Source organism: Pongo abelii, chromosome 12 (genome assembly GCF_028885655.2).
Source record: "Pongo abelii isolate AG06213 chromosome 12, NHGRI_mPonAbe1-v2.0_pri, whole genome shotgun sequence".
In the NCBI taxonomy this organism is placed as follows: Eukaryota; Metazoa; Chordata; class Mammalia; order Primates; family Hominidae; genus Pongo; species Pongo abelii.
In genome coordinates, this window is record NC_071997.2 from 103,511,645 (window position 1) to 103,537,021 (window position 25,377).

Sequence of the window (25,377 nt, forward strand, 5' to 3'; positions counted from 1 at the left end):
TTTCTTTCAGCCAAACCCAGGGTGGCTCACCTGGTACATGTCAGAACCTTCCCACGGTCCCAGAGTGGTCTACATGCCAGAACTTTCCTTCAATCCCAGAATGGACCACCTGGTACATACTAGAACTTTTCCTCAGTCCCACAGTGGTCTACTTGGTACATGCCAGAACTTTCCTTCAATCCCAGAATGGATCACCTGGTACATACTAGAACTTTCCCTCTGTCCAAGAGTGGTCCACCTGGTACATACCAGAACCTTCCCTCAGTCCCAGAGTGGTATACCTGGCATATACCATAACCTCCCCTCAGTCCCAGAGTGGTCTACTTGGTAAACACTAGAATTTTCTCCCTCAGTCCCAAAGGGTCCACCTGGTACATGCCAGAACTTTCCCTCAATCCCAGAATGGACCACCTGGTACATTCTAGAACTTTCCCTCGGTCCCAGAGTGGTCCACCTGGTACATTCTAGAACTTTCCCTCAGACCCAGAGTGGTCCACCTGGTACATTCTAGAACTTTCCCTCAGTTCCAGAGTGGTCCACCTGGTACGTACTAGAACCTTCCCTCAGTCCCACAGTGGTCTACCTGGTACATACTAGAACTTTCCCTCAATCACAGAGCGGTCCATCTCTATATACCACAACCTCCCCTCAGTCCCACAGTGGTCTACCTGGTACATACTAGAACTTTCCCTCGATCACAGAGCGGTCCATCTGTATATACCACAACCTCCCCTCAGTCCCACAGTGGTCTACCTGGTACATACTAGAACTTTCCCTCAGTCCCAGAATGGACCACCTGGTTCATACTAGAACTTTCCCTCAGTCCCAGAATGGACCACCTGGTTCATACTAGAACTAACCCCTGGTCCCAGAATGGTCCACCTGGTACATACCAGAACCTTCCCTCAGTCCCAGAGTGGTCCACCTGGCATATACCATAACCTCCCCTCAGTCCTAGAGTGGTCTACATGGTACATACTAAAACTTTCACTCAATCCCAGAATGGACCACCTGGTACATACTAGAACGTTCCCTCAGTCCCAGAGTAGTCCATCTGTATATACCACAACCTCCCCTCAGTCCCAGAGTGGTCTACCTGGTACATACTAGAACTTTCCCTCACTCCCAGAGTGGGCCACCTCATACATGATAGAACTTTCCCACAGCCCCGCAGCAGTCCACCTGGTACATGCCAGGACTCTCGCTCAGTCCCAGAGTGTGTCAGGTCCCACCTAAGTGTCAGGTCTACCTGGTATATAACAGAATTTCCCCTCAGGCCCTTGGTAGTCTACCTGGTACATACCAGAACTTTCCCTTAGTCCCAGAGTGGTCTACCTGGTATATACCAGAACTTTCCCTCAGTCCCATGGTGGTCCACCTGGTACATGCCAGAACTTTCCCTCAATCCCAAAGTGGCCCAGCTAGTAAGTGGTAGAACTCCAGACCTGAGGCCATAGCTGACTCTGGAGAGTGACATGGTAGCTGTACTTCTGGGGGACTCACAGGAAGGAGTGTGTAGAACCAGGAGACTGTGAGAGCCTTGAGGAAGCCTTTCCCATCTCCAGAAAGGAGACGGTGAGCGGTGCCAGAAGCAACCTCTTCTTCACCTATCGGGTAAAGACACACAACCAGGCACCTTCCAAAGTAGGGAAACCTGAATCTGGGTGGTCCCGATGCCCACTCTGTCTCTGGGCCAGCACATCCACAGAAAAGAGCCTCCTAGATTGGTGCTGCTCTATCCCCTGACTGCCCATCACCTACCACCCACAGACCCCATTTCTAGACGACCTTTGCTTCTGCCCTACCCTCCACCCATCCTTCAGTGGCTCACCTTTGTCCCACCTTTGTCCACTGTCCCTTCCCTGCAGCCTCTGGGGGCTGGAGCCACGGGGGAGGGCTGGCCCATGGGTGGACAGAGGATCCCATGTGTGGGTGGCCCCGGGTGGACAGAGGCAGCACTGCCTGGTTCCATATTGCCATCTGATTGAATCTCCCTGATGGTTGTGCGTGTTCCTGACTCGAAATATGTGCAATTCCCGGTGTCAATCAAACTCTTTTAAGCAGCAGCTGCCACTGCTGTCGCCGCGCAGAGCACTTTAGAAACTCTTCTATTTAGAAACCATTCCAGCCTCAGCCGGCATCATCCCATCCATGCTAAGAGGCCCAGTGGCTGTGAGAGACTTCACAGATCTAATCTCTTAGTAATAAGGAAGGAAGGCAGAGAGAGGGGCGGGGAGACATGCAGCTTCCCAGGGAGCACCCATTTAGAGGACAGCCACGATTCTGTCCCCCCTCCCCAGGCACACACATGTCATTTACTTGCTCAAGCCCCTCTGGCCTCCTGAAAGGTACACCCCTCATATAGCTCAGCATTGAAATCAGGGCCTGGCTTGGCCCCTGGTCCTGTGAATGACAGGTTAGGAGATGATGACCTGGTGGAGAAATGTGCCCCGTGGGGGGACTCACCCCCTGATGTGCAGGCGAGCCGGGCAGCTGTGCCTTCCCGATGCTCCCACAGGGAACCTGAGTCCTTCTATTCACCCTCTCTGTCACTCTAAGTGCCTGTTTTCTTGCTACCTGGAAGCAGCATTTTCCTAAGGGTTGCACCTGCTTTAACAAGACAGCAGTATTAGGGCCCTGGTTTTCCAGTTGAGATCCCAGGCCTGGGCTTTGTCCAGAGTTACAGAGGCTGAAGCCAGAAACTCATCTATGGACTGTTTCCCATGGGGAGACCCCACAGAAATCGTGGCTATAACCTTGCCAAGATTCGTAGAGAAACTTGATGAAGGCGTGTGAGATGTGTGCAGAAATGCCTCTCATGCTGTCTCCCCTGCCTCTGCCTCCTCTCCTGGACCCCATCCTGCTTACTAATCCCATCACAATTATCCTCTAAGACGTCTTTGATCTTGCCACTGTCCTGTTAGAAACCTCCAGTGGCTCTCCGTTTCCCCTGAAATAATGGCAGAACCTCCTTGCCTGATCTCTGTTCAGAGGTCCACACCATCTTTTTTTTTTAATTTATTTTATTTTATTATTATTATACTTTAAGTTTTAGGGTACATGTGCACAATGTGCAGGTTTGTTACATATGTATACATGTGCCATGTTGGTGTACTGCACCCATTAACTCGTCATTCAGCATTAGGTATATCTCCTAATGCTATCCCTCCCCACTCCCCCCACCCCACAACAGTCCGCGGAGTGTGATGTTCCCCAGAGGTCCACACCATCTTTACCTCCTTCCTCACTCCTTGCTCCCCAGCAGGACAGGTCCCATCCCTGCCCACATGGCCCTCACACCAGTTCCTCTGCTCCAGACATCTTCTCCTCCCTGCACTGCACTCCCACACCCACATCCCCAAGCCCTTCCCTGCATTCAAAACCAACTTAAATACTGCCTTCTCTGTGAAGCCCTCCTGATCTCCCCACCCTGATGTAATTCCCCCTTCCTCTGAGCTCGCACAATGCTGTATCTGCACCTTCATGAAGCATTGACCTCCTTCTACTTTATTGCATACCGAGGTAACACACTTCATCTTCACACTGGACAATAAGTAACTTGAATGCAGCGTTCATGTCTGATTTCTCTTAGAATGCCCCATAGACCTATATGTAATAGCTATACAGGAAACAAAAATAGGTGTGTATCAAGGTTGGAATGAGAGATGCCTCTCAGAGGCATACGCCCCAGTGCCGGGGTGGCAGGGGCTGAGGGTCCTTGTGCTGTCCATCCCCTCTTGCACACTCATCTGGCATGCCCAAGCCGCCCAGAACAGGATTTGAAGGTTCTCCATCAGGCACTTCTCCTTCCACACCCAACCACCAGCACACACTATCCTGACTGAGGGTAGCATGGAGACTTCTTCATGGGGAGTATGGCCTGAAGGGCCAACCCCAGTGGTGCTGGCCACGGCTACAACAGATTTGGTCATTTCTTCTTTAGAATCAAACCAGATTTGGGTCCTGTAATTGTGACTTTCAGACAGAAAGGATTGTTTCTGAATGATCAGATCTCACAAGATGGTTGAAAGCACAGACAAATGTATGGAGTAGTTCAGTTAAGCATAATCGATCACAGTTATTCAGATAAAAGTTTTGGGATTCAAGGCTTTGCTCCACGGAAACAGTAATTGTTCTCTGGCCAGGAATAACCAAGCCAGCATCTAACAAGCCAGCATCTTCTACATGTTGATCAGAGATCATCTGCACACAGGCGCAACGGGAGATTCCAACCCCTGCGCTGTAGTTTACCCACTGGCTAAAGCTTTGCTGCCTCACTGAAAATCCATATGAGCAAATGCCCTTTCTCTCCATATCTCTTCCTCTGCATCTTTCCTCCCACTGTTGACATCCCATTTCTTGTCCTTGTTGTACGCTCGGAGGCCCTGTTCTCTCCATGTCGCCAGTGCCGCCCTGCTCCAGTTTTCTGCTCTTGACACCTTATGTGGCCAATGCCCTGTGGCCTGGGTTTCCTCTCTCTTCCTCTCTCTTCTTTTTTTCTCACAGCTTTATCAAACTGTAATTTATATATCATAAAATGCACCCACTTTCAGTGTACAAGTCAGTGACTTCCAACAGATTTACAGAGCTGCGGAGAGAGCACCACAATCCCGTTTCTGAGCATTTTCATCACCCCAAAAAAGCCTATATGCTAGTCTGCGGTCAATCCTGTGCCCACTCCCAGCCTCAGGCAACCACTAATCTGCTTTCTGGCCCCATAGATTTACCTTTTCTAGACATTTCTATCAACGGAATCATTCAATAGGAGGTCTTTCACCTACTGTCTGGCTTCTTTAACTTAGCATCACGTCTTTGAGGTCCACGCATTTTATAGCACGTCTCCAGGTCCATCGTTGACCGTAGACTGGCGTCCCATCATATGGCTATACCGTATGGAGTTTGCCCAGTCACCAATGGATGGGTATGGCTTCCTTCTCTTGGTGTTTTCATACCCAAGCCAGAGACCGCATCCTGTTCTGCAGGTCACTCTGGACTGATGTTCTGGAGGGTGGGAAAGGATTTTAAGGTTCTCAGGAAACCTTCACTTAGAGCAGGAAAAGGGCTGGCTGATTCTGCTAGCCTTCCAGGGGATGATTTCTCAGGAAACAAACAAACCAAAGGTACTTTCCTGTTTATGTCACTATAAGGCCTTCCCTGGCCACTGTCTGAGAACCTGGCCCTCCAAGGATATGAAAGGGTGGGGGAAAGAAACAATATCTTAATGGGTTTATTGTTAACACTTTTATGACCCCTCTGTGTTGGTTACAAACACTTCCAGGGGTAACAGTCAAGTCGCTTAATATTTAACCACCAGGCAGGCAACCTCCAGTGATGCTGGATGAAACCCAGGATGCTTGAGACCCCTGCTGGGTTAACCGATGGATAAACCCTATGGGTGCTGGTTAATTGGGAAATTCAGGGGGCAGGGGCACCAGGGAAGGAGCCAGTTGCCTGAAGCAACAAGCAAGGGGCACTCGTGGAACTGCGGTTCTTTATTGGCTGGTACAGAAGCATTTTAATATTTTAATAATGACTTCAGCCCCACTGGCTGAATGTCAGACCTACCCATTTCTCCTGTTTAGTTCACCCAAACAGGAGACCCAAGCTTGTATTTTTTTCCCCAACTCAGTGTCTTGAAATCACTCCCCATTTACTGAACAAAGCAGTTACTGTCAGATTTCTTCCCGTTTCCAAGCATCCTGCACGCCCAGAAAGCAAAAGATTTCTCCTCAGATTATCAGGGAGTCCTGGTCCCAGGCCCCAAACTCCAGGCTGGATTTAAGGACCAGTGTGTCAGCCATTAATATTATGGAGTGATAGTTCGGAAGGGGAAGGGCTCTGCATTGCAGAAGTAGGGGGAGCTGACTGCTCTTCTCTCGCCACTGCTCTGGGATTAGTGAGACTTTTTCAAACTCACATTCTGAGCCAGGTGATCACACACCTGCTGGATGCTGAATCCTAAGACAAGACCCCCCAGTTTGCTCCTCACACACATTCCTCTTGATGTGTACAGGTTCTGGCTGCAGATGGTCGCATGGTGGGGACAAGGATCCAGAGCCATCGTGGCTTTTGACAATATCTCCATCAGCCTGGACTGCTACCTCACCAGTGAGTTCACTCTGACCCCAGCACTCTGTCCTCCAACCCCGATGACCCATGGCCTCACTGTCCCCTCCTCAGCCTAAGCCTGACTGTCTCTCCCACCTCCCTCAGTGTGAAATCATCTCTCACCCTGAAATCGACCCTCACCTAACTCAGCCCATGGGGTCTTCTCTATTCCAGTTAGTGGAGAGGACAAGATCCCACAGAATACAGCACCCAAATCAAGAAACCTGTTTGAGAGAAACCCAAACAAGGAGCTGAAACCCGGGGAAACTTCACCAAGACAGACCCCCATCTTCGACCCTACAGGTAAGGGCTCAGCTCACAAATGTGAGCACAGTAACTTCTTGTTGCAAAAGGCAGAAGAAAGATTGGTGCTGTCTTTAGGGTGGGGAGCTGTGCTGAAAAGAATGAAACAGTCAGTCTTTAGAAGGAGCATCACCTACACTCTGACTGTGGGGTCTAAGAGGAAGCTTCTGGTTCTTATATTGCCTGAGCAAAGGAAACCTCTGGAAATTGTACAAAGGAGCAGCTTCCCCTATGCCTAGGGAATACCTAGGCCCCTACCCAAAGGAAAGAACCAAGCTGGCATTTTTTTCCTCAACTCTGCTTTGAATTCACTGCCGCCTTACTGAACAAAGCAAACCTTACTGTCAGATTTCTCCTCCTTATAAAGAGGGCTGGGCCTAGCCAAGGTTATCTGTTGCACAAAAGGTGGGCTACCCCATCATGGGTAAAGCCCCGAAAGCTTCCTTTCAACACAGTTCCCCCAGAGCTCAGATCCCCTCCAAAGCTGTTCTATTCAGCATACCCCAAGCCAAGACTTCTCATGGCCCTTTGCCACTTCAGCAGAACTCTTCAGCCTCTGGTTATAAACCACAGGTGTGACTTCTCTGCCACTCTTCTATTAGACCAGAGGCTGTGAGCCTAGCCCCGCAGAAGGTGACTAAGGCTGCCCCAGCCCCATGCCAGCCAGCCAAGGGATTTTCCCAGGCAGGCACTTGTGCCTGGGCCTGTGAGGTTTCTTCTGCTATATATAGCCTGGAGAAACAAGTGTACAACACACAGTCTACCCACACTTTTTTCCTATAAAAGATAAGTCTTTATCAAAATAATAACAGATCAATGATAAATCTCTAATTTCAACTTATAATGTGAAATCCTTTTTTGGCACAAAGTACAAAAAATGAGGTTCATACCTTTGCCACATCAGTTCTCAACATGTGAACTAGACATTAACATGGCTTTGTCTTTGAAGGAGTCCTTTCCTTTCTGTCCCATGAAAAGCTGCCCCAGGGCTAACCATCACCCCTTCCTGATTCCTGCCTGATCTAATCCAGCTGCCAGATCCACCAGAAAGAGTCAGTTACTTTTCCCATCATCCCTCTCTTCGCCTTTAACTAGAACCACAAAAGACCTTTGCATATTCCTACACAGAGGGGAGCCTGTCCCACAAAACTGCAGCTCTCTCTGCTTTCCCCCTCACCTCTCAGTTCATGCCAACGTCTCACCTGATGGAGGCAGCCTTCTAACTTCTCCATTCAACGCCCTACCCCCCAGCCCCAATGATTCACCTCCACTCACTCCTTGCCTCTTGGTCAACTACCATCTCCCTGTGATAAATTCAGGAAATGTATAAATTTATAAATTGAGGGAAGAAGCCAGACTTCCCCTTTTAGTGTGCTAAGTAAACATAGCCATAGCCCCCTGCCCAGCCTAATCAACAGCACTGATTACATAGCAGAGACTCCAGAAACATCTATTGACTAGTGAGTGGCTGGATGCCTGAGCTTGGATCTCAGGTGTCAGCAGCCAGCCCCCTGCAGCCAGCATTTAGGAAACAGCCATCCACCCTGCTCAACTCCTGAGTTTATTGCCACATAACTCCCACTGTCCCTAAAAGGTTAACTGATAAGGGCCTGCCCAATGGCCGCTCATACTAATGAAATCACCAGTGGCTCACACGTGGCAATGACTCCCCCACCACCTCTAAATAAAATTAAAGGCTGGAGGAGACAGCAGCTGGAACACAAGTCTCCCCACTGAGAAACTTGACCCCTTATTCTCAACCTGTCTCAGAGCAATACCGAGGCAGTGCCTACGGGTTCAGGCAGACTCATGGAGGCAGAGCCCAAGGCCACACCCACTCAGTAATAATCACCCGGCAGACACGTGCCCAGCACGGTGCATGGTTACAACAGGGACAGGACTGAGCCAATTCTCGCCGTTCTGGAGCTGCTGGGCCATGGGAAGAGAGTAGCCTATGAGGCAGCAGGGCATGTTTGCAAAGCCCAAGCTCAGAGCTTCTACCTGGGAGGCCTCCTGAAGAAGGACAGAGGGATAGGCCAGAAGGGGAAGGAAAGGAAAGGAAAGATCACTGAGCGTGGTACCATAGCCTAGGTTATTTCACACAACAAACAGCTTGTCCTCACACGGGCCCAGGGACAGTTGCTGTTTTTACCATTGAAGGGATGAGGAAAATGGTGTGGAAGAATTTAAGGGCCCCAAGGCTGGAAAGGAGTAGGGCCAGGAAGTCAATCTGGAGTCCACATTCTTTCACCCAACTAAGCTACTTCTAGGTATCAAAGTCTCCAATCGGAGATAAACACTAAAAATGGAAAAGAGCAGGGAAGAGTTCCAGCCAAGAGGCCCTGCACGAACAGTAAACAAATCAGCTCCCAACCTTCTGACAAACAATCGAGGAGACAGGATAATAAGATTTTTCTTTCCAAAGTTCAAAGCTGTCAGTTTCTGCTGGGCTGGAACAAGGTGGCTGGTGGCATTTCAACTCTCCTCCGGGCAGGCGTTAGAGAACTAGAAACGCAAAGGCCCTTTGGGGTCTTTTGAAAACAGTTACTGACAACATTTCTAAGCTTCCCTAAGCATTCCTCACTCCCCACAGCAGCCCTCCCTTCTGATGAGGGACTCAGCCTGACTCCCTGGATCTGGGAGGTTCTTCACCTCCAGGCCCATGGGGCAGAGCTGAGCCACTCAAGTTTCCAGGCTGGGAAAATCCTGTCCAGGTGCTTCATGCAGCATTCTCGGAAGACTCTGAGTCACTTTAGCTAATCAGATGAAGATGCTGAAAGAGAAAATGGGGCAAGTATTAAGTCCAGGGAAATTACATTTGTCAGCTTTGCACATACAATTACACTAACCAAATGATTGGGGTAATGTGATCACGGGGCTGCAGAGCCAGGTTCTTCTCTCTCTCTCTATCTCTCTCTCCCTCACCCCGCTCCCTCCGTCTCTCTCTCTCTCTCTCTCTCTCTGTTTCTCTCTCTATCTCTTCCCCCTCCCTGTGACTGTCTCTCTCTGGCAGTAATGAATGTTAGCAGTGAGGAGGAACAGGCAGGCTCTGCCACACTCTTTCCCTAAAAAGCCCAGATGGGGACAAGCAGGCCCCCAGGGCCCAAGGACCCTTCCTCAACCTCCCTACCCCTCTATCCTTCTCCTTGGAGCTCAGAGGCTGTCTGCGTAGGGTGAGTCTAAGGGAATCAGCTCAGCTGATGGGAGAACCCGCCCAAACTTTGGGCCCAACTCCACAACCCTAACTGTGGAGCCTTGGCATCAAAACCACAGCCTTGCCTCTAGCTATTTGGTGACAGATTGGTCTGCCATTTTCTGAGTACACCTCTCTCGCCAAAGGGGGGATAAAAGCAATTAAAACTATATAGAGTCATGGGAAGAGCACTGGACTAAAAGAGAGAACACCCGTGCTGGGCCCTGGCTGGTTGCACTAGCAAGCCATGGGCCTGGGGCCATTCTGCCCCTGCAGGGCCTCCCATCAGGGCAAGTGAGCAGATGAGAGGGGTTAATGTGAACACAGACAAGGGCAGAGAGACTGCAATTTTTTTAAAAAATCAAGGTTAGAAGTAGACAGTGTCCAAGTCCCTTCCTGTTCCCAGCTCCAAGATTCCAAGGGTTGAAGGGCAATACCATCAGGGAGCCATGGCTTTATTTGGCCCATATCTCCAATTAACCCGTGGCACTGCTAATGTGCCCAGAAGTGAGGGTGACAGGCTGTCCACTTCCACACACGCTCCTGATTCAAGAACAGATGCCAATTCCAATGAGAAAGTTTTATGTGTTTCATATAAATTGATTGGGTCTATTTCTGCTAAATGTATTATCCATTCACCACAGAACAACTATTAGAGTTAATAGAATTTGTAGCTAGAGCCATTATGTTCCAAGTACACCCTTCTGGGGATGACGGCATCATTGGAAGGCAGGCTCCGCAGGCCTGCATCCTCCCTCAGACCCTGTCTTTCCACTCGATGGGGGTCTTTGTTCCCCTCAGAGCCTGCTGCACTCAGGCCCGGCAGGTCCGGCCAAGCCTACTTTAGTAGCACACCCCAATAGAGGAGGCCTCTTCCCTTCAGAGTCACTCCGTTCCTGAATCAATAATGTATTCTAATCCAGTTCTGTAAAATCCTGGCCTCTTCCTTGCTAGCCTTGCAGATAATCCCATGCTGGGGACAAGGAGGAAGCCAAGTCCCTCTCTTTAGCCACAGCTCATCATTGCATCCCAACCTTGAAGGCGGGAGGTCCAAGATGTGAGAAGTCCAGAGACAAGTCAGAGCAGGAAGCAGGAGGTTCCCTCTGGAGGCAACTCAGATAGACTCTTGCGTTAATGGCATCATTAACAGCTTTCCCCAGAAATCCCCAGTTATGGACACAATCCAGGACTCACAAGTGCAGCAGTGAGCTGGCCAGCCAAGGAACTAGATTCAGCCCCAGGTTTCTCCAAGTGTGTCCTCAAATCATCAGCATCTGGGTCCCCTGGTGTCTGCAAGTGCTGCTTGTTAAAAATGCAGATTCTTGGGCCCCTGTCAACCTGTGGAATCTGAATGTCTGGGAGCAGGAAGTCAAAATCCACATTTTTAACCATCCCTGAAGGAAAGTTTGATTAGCAAAAAAGTTTAGGAACCCGGGACTGCATCCTGACCTACAGACAAGGAGCCTGGCCCAAAGCAAAGACTGCGTCATGTTCCTTCTTCACGCAGCAATCATAACTGCAATTCACCAAGCGCTGCTGTGTGCCAGGACTGTGCTGAGCTCTTGGTGCTATCATAGTATCCCCCTTTAACAGATGAGGTCCAGAGAGGTGAACTAACTTGCACTAAGTTAGACAACTTGTGTAAAAGGCAAATGATCGTGTTTCTTAAAAATCATGCAGAAAGTGAAAATTTCTAAGCCAGATAACATTTAGAAGGTCAAAGTTGTGATAAAGAAATCTTTTAGGAATCCCATTATTGAATAGGTCTTCGAGAGGGATCTCTCTTTCATTATTGAATAGGTCTTCCAGAGGGATCTGGCTTCTTATGTTAGTTTTCGTTTAAACAGAGCACATCTGCATCTTCACTAACATTCAAGACGGTGCCCCAGGCAGGCAGTGTTCCCACGCACATGTAAGAAAGCTGATAATTGCAGCTAATTGGCATTCCTGCATGCACCCCAGCCTTCACTGGTGCACTTGGAAGGCACTTCTGTTAGCACCCATTCAGCTATGGGGGGACTGTTCATTAAGGGGTGGCAGGCATGGGACCGTAGTTAGAACCCTTGGAGCCCCTTCAGACACTGGTCATTTCCCTGCTCAGCTGCCCTGCTGATTAACTTCATGCTCTGTGTTCTCGCTTATTTTAGATTATCTCGCTAATTTTAGATTATCACCTATTTATAGCAAGCACACTAGTGATGACGCAGGAAGCACCAGCCTTAACAAGGCTCTTGGGACCCCAGTCATCGCAGCACGTTCGGCGCCCTCCCAATTAGAATGTCACTATTCATTTGGGTGTGTCTCCCTTCCCTGGAGCAAGCATGGCTCTGCTCTGTGCTCCAGGAAGAAAGGTGGCAAAGAACTAATTTGTGATTCATGATCCCATTACCAACGCTAATGAGTCTTTTCCAGTGGAAGAGGCTTTCACGCTGGAGAGCCAGTCAGCATCCCCAAGAGGTGGACATCCGTGAACACCGGGGTTGGCTTGGTGGTGAGAAAGCACTTCTCCAGGGACCTGGTGATGGTGACAGGGTGGAACTGGAGGCTGGGCTGAAGGCCAAGCACCCATCAGCAATAGAGCTTCCCAGAGTGTGTTCCGCATTTGTCAGCCACCTCCTTCCATCTGAACATGGGGTGACAGTCACTAAGCTCATTTAGTGTCTCTTTCTTTTGATTCTCACAGATTCCCTGAGGAATATATGAGGAAGCAATATAGCATCTTTTTTAAGAGCACAGACTACCTGTGTCCAAACCCCAGCTATGCCACTCACTCTAAGCACCTCCCTTCTGCTGTCTATGCCTTTGTTTCCTTGCACCAAAAAATGGTGCTTAGATTATCAACGCTTACATCGCTTAGGTTTGATGCAAGGATCACATACATTAATATGTATCCAGGGCTTAGAGAGGTGCCTGACATATAAGGAGCTACCTGAAGCATCATTTTCTTCCCATTTTACAATTGAGGAAACAGAGGATCAGAAAGATTATGTGACTTGACCTACTAATCAAATGCAGAGCCAGGGTTCAAAGTCAAGCCGGCTCACTCCAAAGTCTTTCCCACTCTAAGCCCATGCCTGTTAGGAACAATACTAAATACTGTCCAATTGCTGACCAGCATAAGGGAGAAGCTCTTGCTGCATCCAAATCAGCTGTTTTCTTTCCACTCAGGAGATTCAACTCAGCGCCCAATGCAGACAACATCACTGCTTTCCCTGAATCCCAAGCCTAGGGAATAACAACTCATATAGTTCAATTTAACAAGCATGTACTGGGTGCCTACTCTGTGCCACACCCTATGCAGGGGCCTGGGGCTCTAAGGCTGTGAATGAGCCAAAGTGTTCTCTTGAAAAATGATCACCCAAAGCTTCGTCTGCATAAGCCCAGTATGAAGCCACTATTATCCCAGCACAAGAGAGACTTCTGATTCTGATCACATCTAGAACCAGGACAGGTGCCCTCACTTGACCCTGCCCTAGATGGTGCATTGCAAATTATTCTGAACTAATCATCATTTTCAAAATGTGTCCTGTGAGATAGAAAGGCATCAACACTATTACTTCAGAACTTCCCAAACTCAGGCCCTCCTTAAGAAATAGCACAGACTCACCCAGCTCTGACAGACTCAAAGATGCCCCATGAACCTCCAGTCTAATGCTAGGTGGGGGTTGGAATTATGGCAAAGCTGCTGACAAAATGCTTCAACATAAAGTCGATACTGTTGCCCTTCTAAGCAGCAGACAGGAACCATTGCCTTTCTCTCTCCTGGCTGGCCTGAGAAAACATGTTGTTTTTTCTCATTTGTTTCAGTGAAAGGTTGCATATGTGGGAGACAATAAATGATCCAGGAACTCTGGGCTCAGTATGCCTTGATTAAGATCGTTTAGCCTGAAGACTAACAGAACACAAAGGCCCCTCCATCAGGGCAAGTGTATTAAGTACTTGTTTGGGAAGACTGCTTTTTTATCATTCTTCTCTCGGACTCGCTGCTTCTGCCTGTAAAACAGCTCTGCATCTTCTCAGAGCCTATTTAGCTCTCTGCTTGTTGCAGCAAAGCTTCAGTGGTTTTGGACAAAGAAAAAAAAATTTTTAATTCATCTGGGCCTGGAGGTGGACAGTGAATCTAGGAGTAAAAAGGTTAAAATGCTAACTCTTGATCACAAAAGGTGGTCTTCCCAGCTTGCCCCTCTCCTATTGAGAGGAAAAGAAACAAGAGGTGGAATTGCCTTACCTATCATGGAGTCAGGGAGGAGAGAGAGCACAGGGCAGAACTCAGCCCAGCCAGTGCCCTCCCTGCTGGGTGCTTACACAAAAGATGAGGAGGCCAAAGAATGTACCAGCTGTGCAGCAGGGGCTTTGGGGTGCCTGGATAGCTATCTATTGTGTTGTAACAAATGACCATAAACACAGTGGCTATAACAACACACATTTATTATACCAGTTTCTGCAGGTCAGGAAATCAGACACAGCTCAACTGGGTCCTCCACTTCATAGTCTCTCGTAAGGTTGCGGTTAGGGTGTCAGCCAGGGCTAGGGTCTCATCTGAAAGCTCTACTGGGGAAGGGTTCACTGCCAAGTTCATATGATGGTTGGCCGTTCTTGGAGGTTACTGGACTGAGGGCCTCAGTTCCTAACTGGCTGGAGGCCAACTTCAGTTTCTCCCCAGTATGGCAGCTGACTTTTTTAAAGCTAGTGTGGGGGCAAGGGGGTGGAGTGGGGAGAGAGAGAGAGAGAGAGAGAGAGAGAGAGAGAGAGAGTCTTCTAGTAATACAGAAATTATAATTTTATAACGTAAGCAAGAAAACGACATCTCACCATCTGTGCCATATTCTGTTGGTTAGAAGGAATTCACAGATCTCACCTATACTGAAAGGGAGGGGGTTACACAAGGGTGTGATTATCAGAAGTTAGAGACCACTGAGGCCATCTTAGAGCATGCCTGTAGTGGCTTCTCCATGCTGGAGACCAACATTCACCAGGAAGCTCTGGGAGCCCAGTGGGGATTCTGATGGGCAGAATTCCTAGGATCAATCTCAAGACTATTTATTCAATATTCTACAGATGCTTAAATAGTCACAAAGCACCTACTGAGTGCCAGGCAATAGCAAGACTGTAGGTGAATTGGCAAAGAATCCCAGAGACCAAGGTTCTGGCCATGCAACTTCAGGAGAGTCAAAGATTCTGGGCCCCGTTTCCTCATCCATCAAGTAGGGATATTAATTACCTGCCACAGTTCTTTCTCAGAGCTGGCTATTGTACTGAGCAAATGAGATCATTTCTATCAGGCTTTCAGAGGTACAAAACAATATGCTAATATAAAATGCTGTTGTGACATTGTAATTAACATTATTATTAAATATATATGTAAGCGAAAAGATTGGGCCAATTCACTCACCCCTCATGTGTTGCCTTCTATAAATATTCAGTGCATTTACAATCCAGCTCCTTCTATGAGTTGTGCACACTTTTGTGTATACACGAAATTCTATGAGCTGCACACTCTTATGTATACACATAAATATGTATCTGGGGGGAGGTTAATATTTTGAATTTTGTGTCCTCTCATTCAGTCAATTCCCCCAACCCAATTGCTCATCAGTTTTCAGGTAAAGCCCTCAAACTCCCCTTGGGGGAAATAAATGATTTGTGTGGGGTATAGAGGATTGCCCCAAAAATCCTCTCATCCGTATAATTTAAAAGAGGATCTTCAATCTTCTAAAGCTTATCAAGATCTTGAAAATAATGGATGCGTCAAAACCTTGTTCACGAAAATTCTTTTAAACAAATTTGAAGTGATTGAATTGGAGATGCTTCTTTTTTTGTTTGTTTTGGGGTTTTTGTTTTGTTTTGTTTTGTTTGTTTTTTGAGATGGAGTTTCACTCTTGTCACCCAGGCTGGAGTACATGCCGTGATCTTGGCTCACTGCAACTTCCACCTCCTGGGTTCAAGCAATTCTCCTGCCTCAGCCTCCCGAGTAGCTGGGATTGCAGGCACCCGCCACCACACCCAGCTAATTTTTGCATTTTTAGTAGAGATGGGGTTTCACCATGTTGGCCAGGCTGGTCTTGAACTTCTGACCTCAGGTGATCCACTCGCCTAGGCCTCCCAAAGTGCTGAGATTACAGGCATGAGCCACCACGCCCAGCCCTGATTTGTTTTTATGGTGAATATTAACAGTGTCTTCATAATAAGATAAGAGCAAATTGTAGTCATCTAATTTTTATTATTTTTTAGTAAGTGATTGGCAGATCTAACAATGATCATATTCTAGGAAAAATGTTAAAAAATAAGAAAACAAGGCTTAGTGTGTGGTTGTCCAGCAACCTAACTGAGAATCAGAAAAACTCCCTGGGCGTCAAAATAGTTTCCTGGAAAAGAGGACTATTTCTTTCCCCTCAACTGGCTTTATGATTGTGATCCTACTAACTAGACCATTCAGTCTATCAGCCAATCTGTTTCGTCAGACATGGGATTAAGGGAGTGGCCACACTGATAAGGAGTAGGACTCACGTGTTTTCTTAAAAACACAGGGCTCAGCCAGGCACAGTGGCTCATGCCTGTAATCCCAGCACTTTGGGAAGCCAAGGTGGACAGATCACTTGAGGTCAGGAGTTCAAGACCAGCCTGGCCAACATGGTGAAACCCTGTGTCTACAGAAAATACAAAAATTAGCCGGTGTGGTGGTATGTGCCTGTAGTCTCAGCTACTTGAGAGGCCGAGGCACGAGAATCACTTGAACCCAGGAAGCAGAGGTTGCAGTGAGCTAAGATCTCACCACTGTACTCCAGCCTGGGTGATAGGGCAAGACTCTGTCTCAAAAAAGAAACAACAACAACAACAAAAACAGGTCACCCTGCATTTTGGATATGTGTATGCATGCATGTATGAGCGTGGGCTGGTGTGCGCAATTGTGTGTGTTCGAGTGAGTATGTGAGAGTGTGCACCAGCTCCTCAGAAGCCCAGCCCCTTCCAATCATGTGTAAGAGACAAAAGACCTTTCAGCAAACGTCCACTTACACTAACAAAACCACTCTGGTTTGTCCATCTTAAACATTCTAACACTAAAACAGGAGCCCCAGAGGGCCAAAAGTGTCCCAGCACCCACTCACTGTACCCCTGGCATGCATGACCACCTCCTTCTGACCACTCAGGTGGGTTTGGAGATAGCATTTGGGCTACTCTGTTCTTTCTATTTCATTTTGCTTTGGTTTTGTTTTTCACATAACAAAGATTTATTAACCACCCTCTCTGTGACTAGCACTGTTTTAGGCCCTGGACACAAAGCAGTGAACAAAACAGACAAGCCCTACTCTTATGGAGTATATGTGCTAGTGCAGAAAGCAAACTAGTGTATAGATGGCATCATTTCAAAGTGATGTGCCGTGAAAATATATAATAAAGCAGGTCAAGGGGACAGGGGTGGCGGTGGCCGAGCACACATGTGTGTGAATGTGGGCCCTAACAATGAAGTATCGAGGGAAAAAAACTTCAGGTTCCTCCAAGGACGTAGGAGCAGAATCAGGAAAATGCTACTGACTACTAATATTAAGATGCTACTTCTTACTCTAGGCTGGTGTGGCCTAGGGAAATCTTCAAGGCCTTCCACAACATCCGTGTAACACCCAAAGCTCTGAAGGCCTTGACGGTGAAGTGCACTGAGACACAGCAGAGGGTGGGTGGAGTAGGGGAGCATGACTTGGCTGACCAGACTGGGCCGGGGGAGTGACCAGGGTGCCTGGCTCTTCACCAAATAAGTCAGGCAGAAGGCCACGTGCAGAGTCTGAAGAAGCATGAGAAAGTTGGTTCCGATCCAGGCTGGCATTGCTATTTGAGAGACAGCAGCAGGATTCTCTGGTCAGTGGTGTTTCATTGAAAGTAGTTGGGAGATCTTGATTCTAGGAGGCTCCATTGAGGTTCAAGTAGGATCCAGCCAATGGCTGGGAGCCCAAGGATTAGTCCAGTCCTACAACAAAAATTATTTTATAGATGACTGCTGATGTTAATTCAGTGGCCCTAGAAGTGACTACTGTCATTATCCAGTGCCTGATAATGTCAAGACTCACATCTCTGAGATCCTCTTGGCCTTTTCTTCATGCTTGTTGCCTCTGGTTACAAAATGGCTGCTGCAACTCCAGCCACCATGACTGCATTACAGACAAAAATAGGAGGGAAACATCTCTTCCCTTCTTTTCTCTAGTCCTCTAGTCTTACACACTTTGCCTTCTCTTCTTGGTCTAATGCTTCCCCACTGCTTTCTTTTCTGCCCTTGAAATTTGGATCTCATATCTTCTCATATGCATCTCAGTCCTCCAATTCATTTTAGAGGATCTGGGACCTAGACCCAGAAGTCGGGACATCTTTCTAGCTCCAAATCCCCTAGCCATTTGGGCTGCCTGCACCTCCGTCTGCTCATCTGTCAGAAGTGTTACAATCCCAAGGGCCTTGTAGAGATTTCAGTCATCATGAGTTAGAACCAAACAATGAGCAGGAATGCCTTAGAATAGAGTGAGGGGCTGGGGCTTCCCACACATTTGCCTCTCTCTTAGGTGCTAGTGAACCTTACAACAGGAGGCCGCAAGTCCTAATCACATAAGTCCTATGGTGATGCACTAGATTAAATCTCTCCCATCTGCAGACAAGAATGGACTAGGCAGAAGTCCATGACCCTTTGGGCTTGAGTGTGGCAGAGCTGGTATTTAAACCACCAACCACTTCCCACTTAAGCCTCAAAACCAAATCCATTATGCGTAACCTGCAGATGGCTGAGTCCACGGCACCCATGTGATATCAAACACTTTATTGGCCCCACTCTGGCCCGAAGCCAAGTTAGAAATAACCAAATTAGCCCTGAGGCCTCCCTTAACTTAATTTTTACAGCTCTGCTTTCAGGGTAGTGTTTTTCCCGTGACCTTTCTCTACTCCCTTGTGTTCCTGACTTTCCCTTGGGGAGAAGGGGGTGGCTGCAAACACAATACAGCAGCCATCACAGGAGCCATTAAAATCCCCTGCAGATCGCTGGGTGTCAGAGCTGCTTAGGGCAGTTCAGCCCTGCTAGGGCAATTCAGCTTTTATCTAGACAGCCCCGGCTTGCTGCCCTGTTGATGGGGACAAGCTCACTCGGAAGTCCCTCTCCAAGAAGGGGTGTCTGCCTTCCGGTAGGGAGGGAGGTGGGCCTCTGGTCTTTGTTCCATGGGATACTTCAGCATTATCAGGCACTCCGCCTGTCTAGAGGAACTGTGTCTGGAGGAAAGGAAGCAACGATATAAAAGTAAAAATGAGATCATGTGTGTGAGCATTTCTAGTAAAAGACAGGGCTGGTGGGGTCATTGTCATTGTTACCACCCCTAACTCCTCATCATCCACAAAGAACCAGAGAGAAAGCTTTGCCTGAATGAACGGGGTGGGTGTGTATACACAGGCACACATGGGCAGGCGCTCACAGGTACATGGGCAGGCGCTCACAGGTGCACATGCAAGCATATGTGTGAGTATGTGTATAAGCACACACGTGTGTGCACCTGTGCATGCACATACACACAAATAAATTCAGTCTGAGAAACAAGCTGGAAGAACAGCATGGAAAATTCATCAACTGAAAACAGTTTATGTTGTAGAAAGAAGAAAGGTGATGTGCCCCTCCTCACTTAGCCCCAGGTTTACTTTGCAGTCACTGGCCAATTGCTTAACTTTTCTACATGATTGCATGACTTATGAGACAAAAGTCACAGTTCTCCCTTCCCTATCTACTGACCTATCGTTGTTGTAAGGAGCTAGGCTTACTGCAGGAGAAATGTACCATAAATTGTCCATTGAAATTGAAGGCCTCAACATTCTCAACCCTGTTCATTCAGAATCATGATAACATCCTTTTATCTGAAGTTAGACTTCCAGTACCTTCCATCATCCACCAAATATTGCCAAAATATAAATATGTTCCAAAACTGTGACATAAAGATTTTCTGCAGTTAACTTCCCCTTAGCCTGATACATGAAGAGGGGCAGGGCCACTCTCATACCCTCACCTGATCTTGGAGGTAAAGTAAGATTAAACATGGGTGGACATGCTGCAGTACCGAGACACACCTGCCAGCAGAGACTGAGAGTCACTATAAAATATTTACGCTTGAGGCCATTTAGTGAAGAGTCAAATAGCCCTAAACAACTCATTAAGTCTGGGTAGCACTATCAAGAAAAGGTTAAATTAGACTTAGTGAGCTGTATCGAAAATAGGCAGAGCATAATGTAACGGCAGGTTCTAGACCATGGTCATTGGAGATGTCCCTGAGGTGAAATCTCAAAAAACAAACCTGCAGCCCAGGAAGAGAAACGCAGGTGAGGGCTCTGACCAGATAGATGGCATACACGGGCTCACCATAGCAAATGAGTTCAAATGATTTCTACATTTAAAAAATGTTTCAAGTATTCTGGGAAGAGGGCAGTGATGGTGGTAACAGCACAGTTATTTTTAATCTTTCCGAATCCCTACAAAAACACAGAACAACCATATATCAAAACTGAAAACCCTTGAACAACATTGACAGCAAAATTTGAAGATAAGGCATTCCCCTAAAACTTCAAAATGCAAGTGAGATAGGTCAAAGCACCAACAACCGCAAGACCTGCATGGTATCAGCATCTGTACAAGATATACGACAGGAAAGAAACAGGCCTGAGAACAGGAGAACCCCTAAATAGCCAAGAGATAGTTGCTAGAAATTACAGAAAGCCAGTCTGAGAGCAGCTTCTGAAAGTGGGAGCGGCTTTGCCCAGTGCAGGGGACCAGGAGTACCACAGTCAGATCTGAAGGGGCTGGAGCAGCCTGGCCAGTCAACATCATTCCAGGAAAGGGCCCGCTTGGAGAAGAAAGTTCTGGGGATAAAATCAATATTGAGTAGGAAAGGGATAGTAGAGAATAAATAAATAAGAGAATGTCCAGACAAAAGTGAAGGAAAGAAACAGAAACCTCAGAAAGCAAACTGCCTTTTTTTTTTTTTTTTTTTTTTGAGGCAGAGTCTCCCTCTGTCACCCAAGCCGGAGTGCAGTGGCATGATCTGAGCTCGCTGCAACCTCAGCCTCCTGGCTTCAGGTGATTCACCTGCCTCAGCCTCCTGAATAGCTGGGATATAGGCACCCACCACCATACCTGGCTAATATTTGTATTTTTAGTAGAGACGGTTTCACCATGTTGGCCAGTCTGGTCTCGAACTCCTGACCTCAGGTGATCCACCTGCCTCAGCCTCCCAAAGTGCTGGGATTACCGGCATGAGTCACCACACCTGGCCAAACTGCCATATTTTTGAACACCATATTAAAAAAAGGAGTAGAGGGAGTTCTGTGAAATAAAAAAGCTCCTGAACCCTAAAAATCCAGGAAAACTAATCTCACATAAAAATACATAACAGAAGAGCATCGAGATCAAATATCATTCAAAATTAAAATAAGAAAACAAAAACAGGACACAGAGGGCAGAATAACACACCTACAGAAAATAAAATTGTGCCAGAAAGATGTGCTTATTGGATGAGTCAGAATCTAAACTTCTGTTTTAAAATGAGCTAAAAGACACTAAAACAATAATACAAGACATGAAAAATAACATAAGTCATTGTAAGAAAAACTCAGAAATGTGGTGCTAGAACTCAGCAAAGAATTTGCAATAAAAGAAAAACTATTTTCAAAAATGAAGGCTAACCTATTAAGGGAAGGAACAAAAAGCCAATAAACACAACAGTTTATGCCTTATAAGAAATAGAAGTTAAAAAGAGGAAATTTTTAAAAATGAAAAAGATGACACACATCAAAGACTCTATTTTCTTGTTATATAAAGTGTTGCTGTCAAAAACTCTGATAATTTTAAATTTCCTTCTCTAATAAGTCATTTGCTATTTTGCTTAGGTGCCCAAAGTATTTTTTTTCTATTTATTTTAAAGTCCAGCAATTTTACTAGAATATACATGAAGATCCAACATACAAATAATAGAAAGACCTGAAGAAGAAAACCGAATAACTAGAACAAAACAAAATACTTAGAAGTATAACTCCGGGAAAATATCCTTATTGAAACTACTTATTAAAAGAGCACACTGTATACCTAAGCATATTAACCCAGAATGAGCGGTACCTATGTGTATTCTAGTAAAATTGCTGGACTTGAAAGAAAAAAAGTACTTTGGACACCTAAGCAAAACAGCAAGTGACTTATTAGAGAAAGAAATTTAAAATTATCAGTTTTTGACAGCAACACTTTATATAACAAGAAAATGAGTAGCATCTTTAAGATACTCTAGGGAAAAATATATTATCAACACTCAAATGATTCAAGGAATATTTCTCCAGTGACCCCTCTCTAAGGAATTTACTTTAAAATAAGCTTCGGACAACGAAAATGACTACAGAAATAGCAACATAATGACTGATGTGAGCAATAAATATAAATACTTACAGAACCATGACTAAGTAAGGGGTAAAGAGGAAAGAGAAGCATATGTAATGGCTATCTGCCCAGGGCAGCTATGTATAGTATGCTACACAAAATCACAGGAGAATGGAAAGAACATATACAAAAAAAAGTTGAATGCTCTCGATTTTTATATTAATAATGGTGATAGCAGTAAAGGATTGTGACTCTAATACTGTGTGTAAGGAGAGGTAAATGAATAATTACAATATATTCTAATTCGACTATCACATGTGTTCCTGAGAGACATGGTTCTCAGTGTGAAAAAAGAAATGCAGATATGATATAGACGAGGTTAAATAAAAAGTCCTGTCGTCCTGAATTTGAGTTGGAAATATCAATATGAACTCATGATGTACCTTGTCATATACATATGTATGTGTATTTCATATAGATGTATGTTTATACTGATATACATATATGCATACACATATATATTTCCTAGCTCTGTTCACTCAAAAAAATAGACAATCACCAACCCAGTAGCAAAAAGCTTCCATAGCACCCAGAATATGAACTTAAAATGCTTTTTCCCACTAAAAGAAATCAGGGCTTTTGAGGAAATGTTTGCTTCCAGGTCTGGAGAAGAAATATTTTGTCATATCATATAGCAAAGAAGCCTTAAAAGTCTACTAGGGTCATGTCAAAAGGACCCGGGAGGCTACCACTGACCAAAGATGTGATCATTTGAGCTTTCAGAGGATAGTAATTGTGATTAATTAAAACTCAAAAATATGTTTAAATTCATGGATTCATAATGATGTACAAACAGTTAATTGGCCAGCTTCAGAGGATGATAGAGAACCAATTCAGTGTCTTGAAATATATACATAAGGAGAAATAATTCAGCATTTATTCTGCATTTTCTACATGAACCGTATTACTCAGTAACCCAAATAGTAGATTAGGGGAAGCATCTTTTTATAAATATATTCCAACTAATGTATGAGGAAAGAGGTAAATAAGAATAACATTATTTTGCAACTTGCAATAAATAAATGGTTCTAAGCATTGAGCTTTGTTTGATAAGTGCTAACATGAAAAAAGAGAGCAATAATCAGACACAAAGTATCTCCTGATGAAAGAACATGACCTGTAGTCTTGCAAAAGGATCTAGTTGGCAATTTGCAGGACAGAGAACATGTTGAACTGCACCATGGAGAAGGAATCAGCAAAATTCAGACTCATAGAAATGCTGCAGGTCAAATAGCCCAGTTTCTTCAAAAAGAGAAAATATGGAGGCCAGGCGTGGTGGCTCATGCCTGTAATGACAGTACTTTGGGAGGCCATGGATCACTTGAGCCCATGAGTTTAAGACCAGCCTGGGTAATATAGTGAGACCTCATCTCTACAGAAAATTTAAAATTTAGCTGAGCATGGTGGCATGTGACTGTGGTCCCAGCTACCCTGGAGTCTGAGGTGGTAGGATCGCTTGAGCCCAGGAGATGGAGGTTGCAGTGAGCCAAGATCGTGCTACTGTACTCCAGCCTCAGTGACAGAGCAAGACTACGTCTCAAAAAAGAAATGGGTGAATTATTATATTTGCCTGGATTTTGGTCATGATTTTTATTTACTGGGACCTAGGGTGCCCATCGAAATGGCTCTGTATGCCACAGCATCCATGGCATTTAGTTCAGTCAATGGATGTGGATGAAATTCAGTGCTATGGATCTGAATAAAAATTGTACAAATGAACCACATGAGGCATTGAGCGCTCTTCTGTGGTACAATACACACAGGCCTCCAAACTGAGGCAGACCCTTACTGTTGTGATTAATAGTGATGATTGAGAACTTACTTTCCTTTGTATTATGCTTTATTTCTTTGCATTGAATTGAGCAGGTGAGATGGCTTAGCAACAGTAATAAAACCAGGACAATCACTGTCTAGCCTATTTTTTTTTTAGCGATGTACTGTTTATTACTAATTGATTTGTTTCTTCTTGGAGGGGGCTACAATGTGCTTAAAATGAAACCCAGTGCTTAATAGACTTTTCTGTACTCAACTGTCTATAACCAATCAGTATTTTGATATTTGTGGGTTCTTTATACAGTTGAGATGTGAATGAGTATTAAACTATGTTTCCAGTATGTGGTGTGTGTAAGAATGAGATAAGGCAGTTCTTTTTTTTTCTTTCATAAATGAGTATTAATAAAATAGGTTTGTTTGTTTGAGAGAAGAGGAAAGAGGCAGTTGATGTCCCTCCTCTGCCCCCCATCCCAGATCCTCCCTGGGAACCATTTGATCCTCCTACAGCTCCATAGGGCTTCAGGGACCAAGGCAGACCCTCAGCAGGGGAGATATGGGGACCCTTAGATTGTCTGCTCAGCATCAAGCCAGCCTCACTGCTAGTCTCACTGTGACCTTGATCTTCTCTCCAAAAACTGGGATTTTTGTCCTGTTGCTTATGACACAGTCTCTCTCTCTAATGTCTCTGCTTCCTGACCTTGTAAACACTCCAGTTACTAGGTTTCCCTTATGACGCTGCCTTGCTCCCATGTCCTCTCTGGGGACCAGAGCCTCAACCTGAGCACCTTCTCTCCTTGGCTGACACCTTTGACCCTGCACAGCCCATGCTCCACTAGGCTAAGCAACTGCAGGGGCCACTGCGGGACTTTCTGGGATGGAGGGTCCACTCACCTCAGTACACTGACCACACTCTCACCTGTCCCCTCATAGTGGCCTGCCCACTCTCTGGGCCTGAGCAACCTTCATATGGTCTGTCTTGGCTAGAACTGAGCCCCAGACTCAGGGATTTCAAAAGAAAAAAAAACAAACACTCAAAAGTGTTCCCTAGAGATTTCCCGGGGAGCTGAGCCCCTTTTCAAGCCTTGAACTTGGACTCAGAAGATCTACATTTAGTTCCTGGCTAGAACAGTTATCTACTTCGTATGCTGCAGACCAGCCATTCAACTCCTCTGAACTTGAATTTCCTGATTTTTAGAGGGAACACTGTAACTCCACTTGCAGCACTACAAAGTTGCAGCAAGCATAACGGCATTTCATGCATGTGTGAAAGCGCAGTGACTGGCCTATATTAGGTGCACAGTAAACACTGAGAGGTTTTCACCCCTTTCGTGAGTGGAGATTACCTCTCAGGTGCCTGAGGTGCAGCCTCCCACCCCAACTCCTTACCCAGGAAGAAGGACAAAACAAGTCAGGAAGCACACAGCTTCTACCTGGGGATCAAGGCTCCCCTTGACTCCTCCTGTCCCCTGGAACCACTCTTGCTAACTCTCTTGCCTCTCTGGTTTTAGACCTGCTCACTTTGATCCACAAAGTTGTGCCCACTGCCTTCCACTTCAGCAACACTTTTGAA

General features: G+C 46.1%; 1 protein-coding gene across 1 annotated transcript in view; it reads left to right on the plus strand.

Moving 5' to 3' along the window:
* The window catches only part of ALK (ALK receptor tyrosine kinase), a 725,336-nt gene that overhangs the window by 633,625 nt on the left and 66,334 nt on the right, over nucleotides 1–25,377 (plus strand). Inside the window, exons 10-11 of the mRNA XM_024242328.2 lie at nucleotides 6,014–6,108; nucleotides 6,283–6,411. Of these exons, the coding sequence (XP_024098096.2) occupies nucleotides 6,014–6,108; nucleotides 6,283–6,411 (224 nt within the window). The remainder of the gene's footprint in view (nucleotides 1–6,013; nucleotides 6,109–6,282; nucleotides 6,412–25,377) is intronic.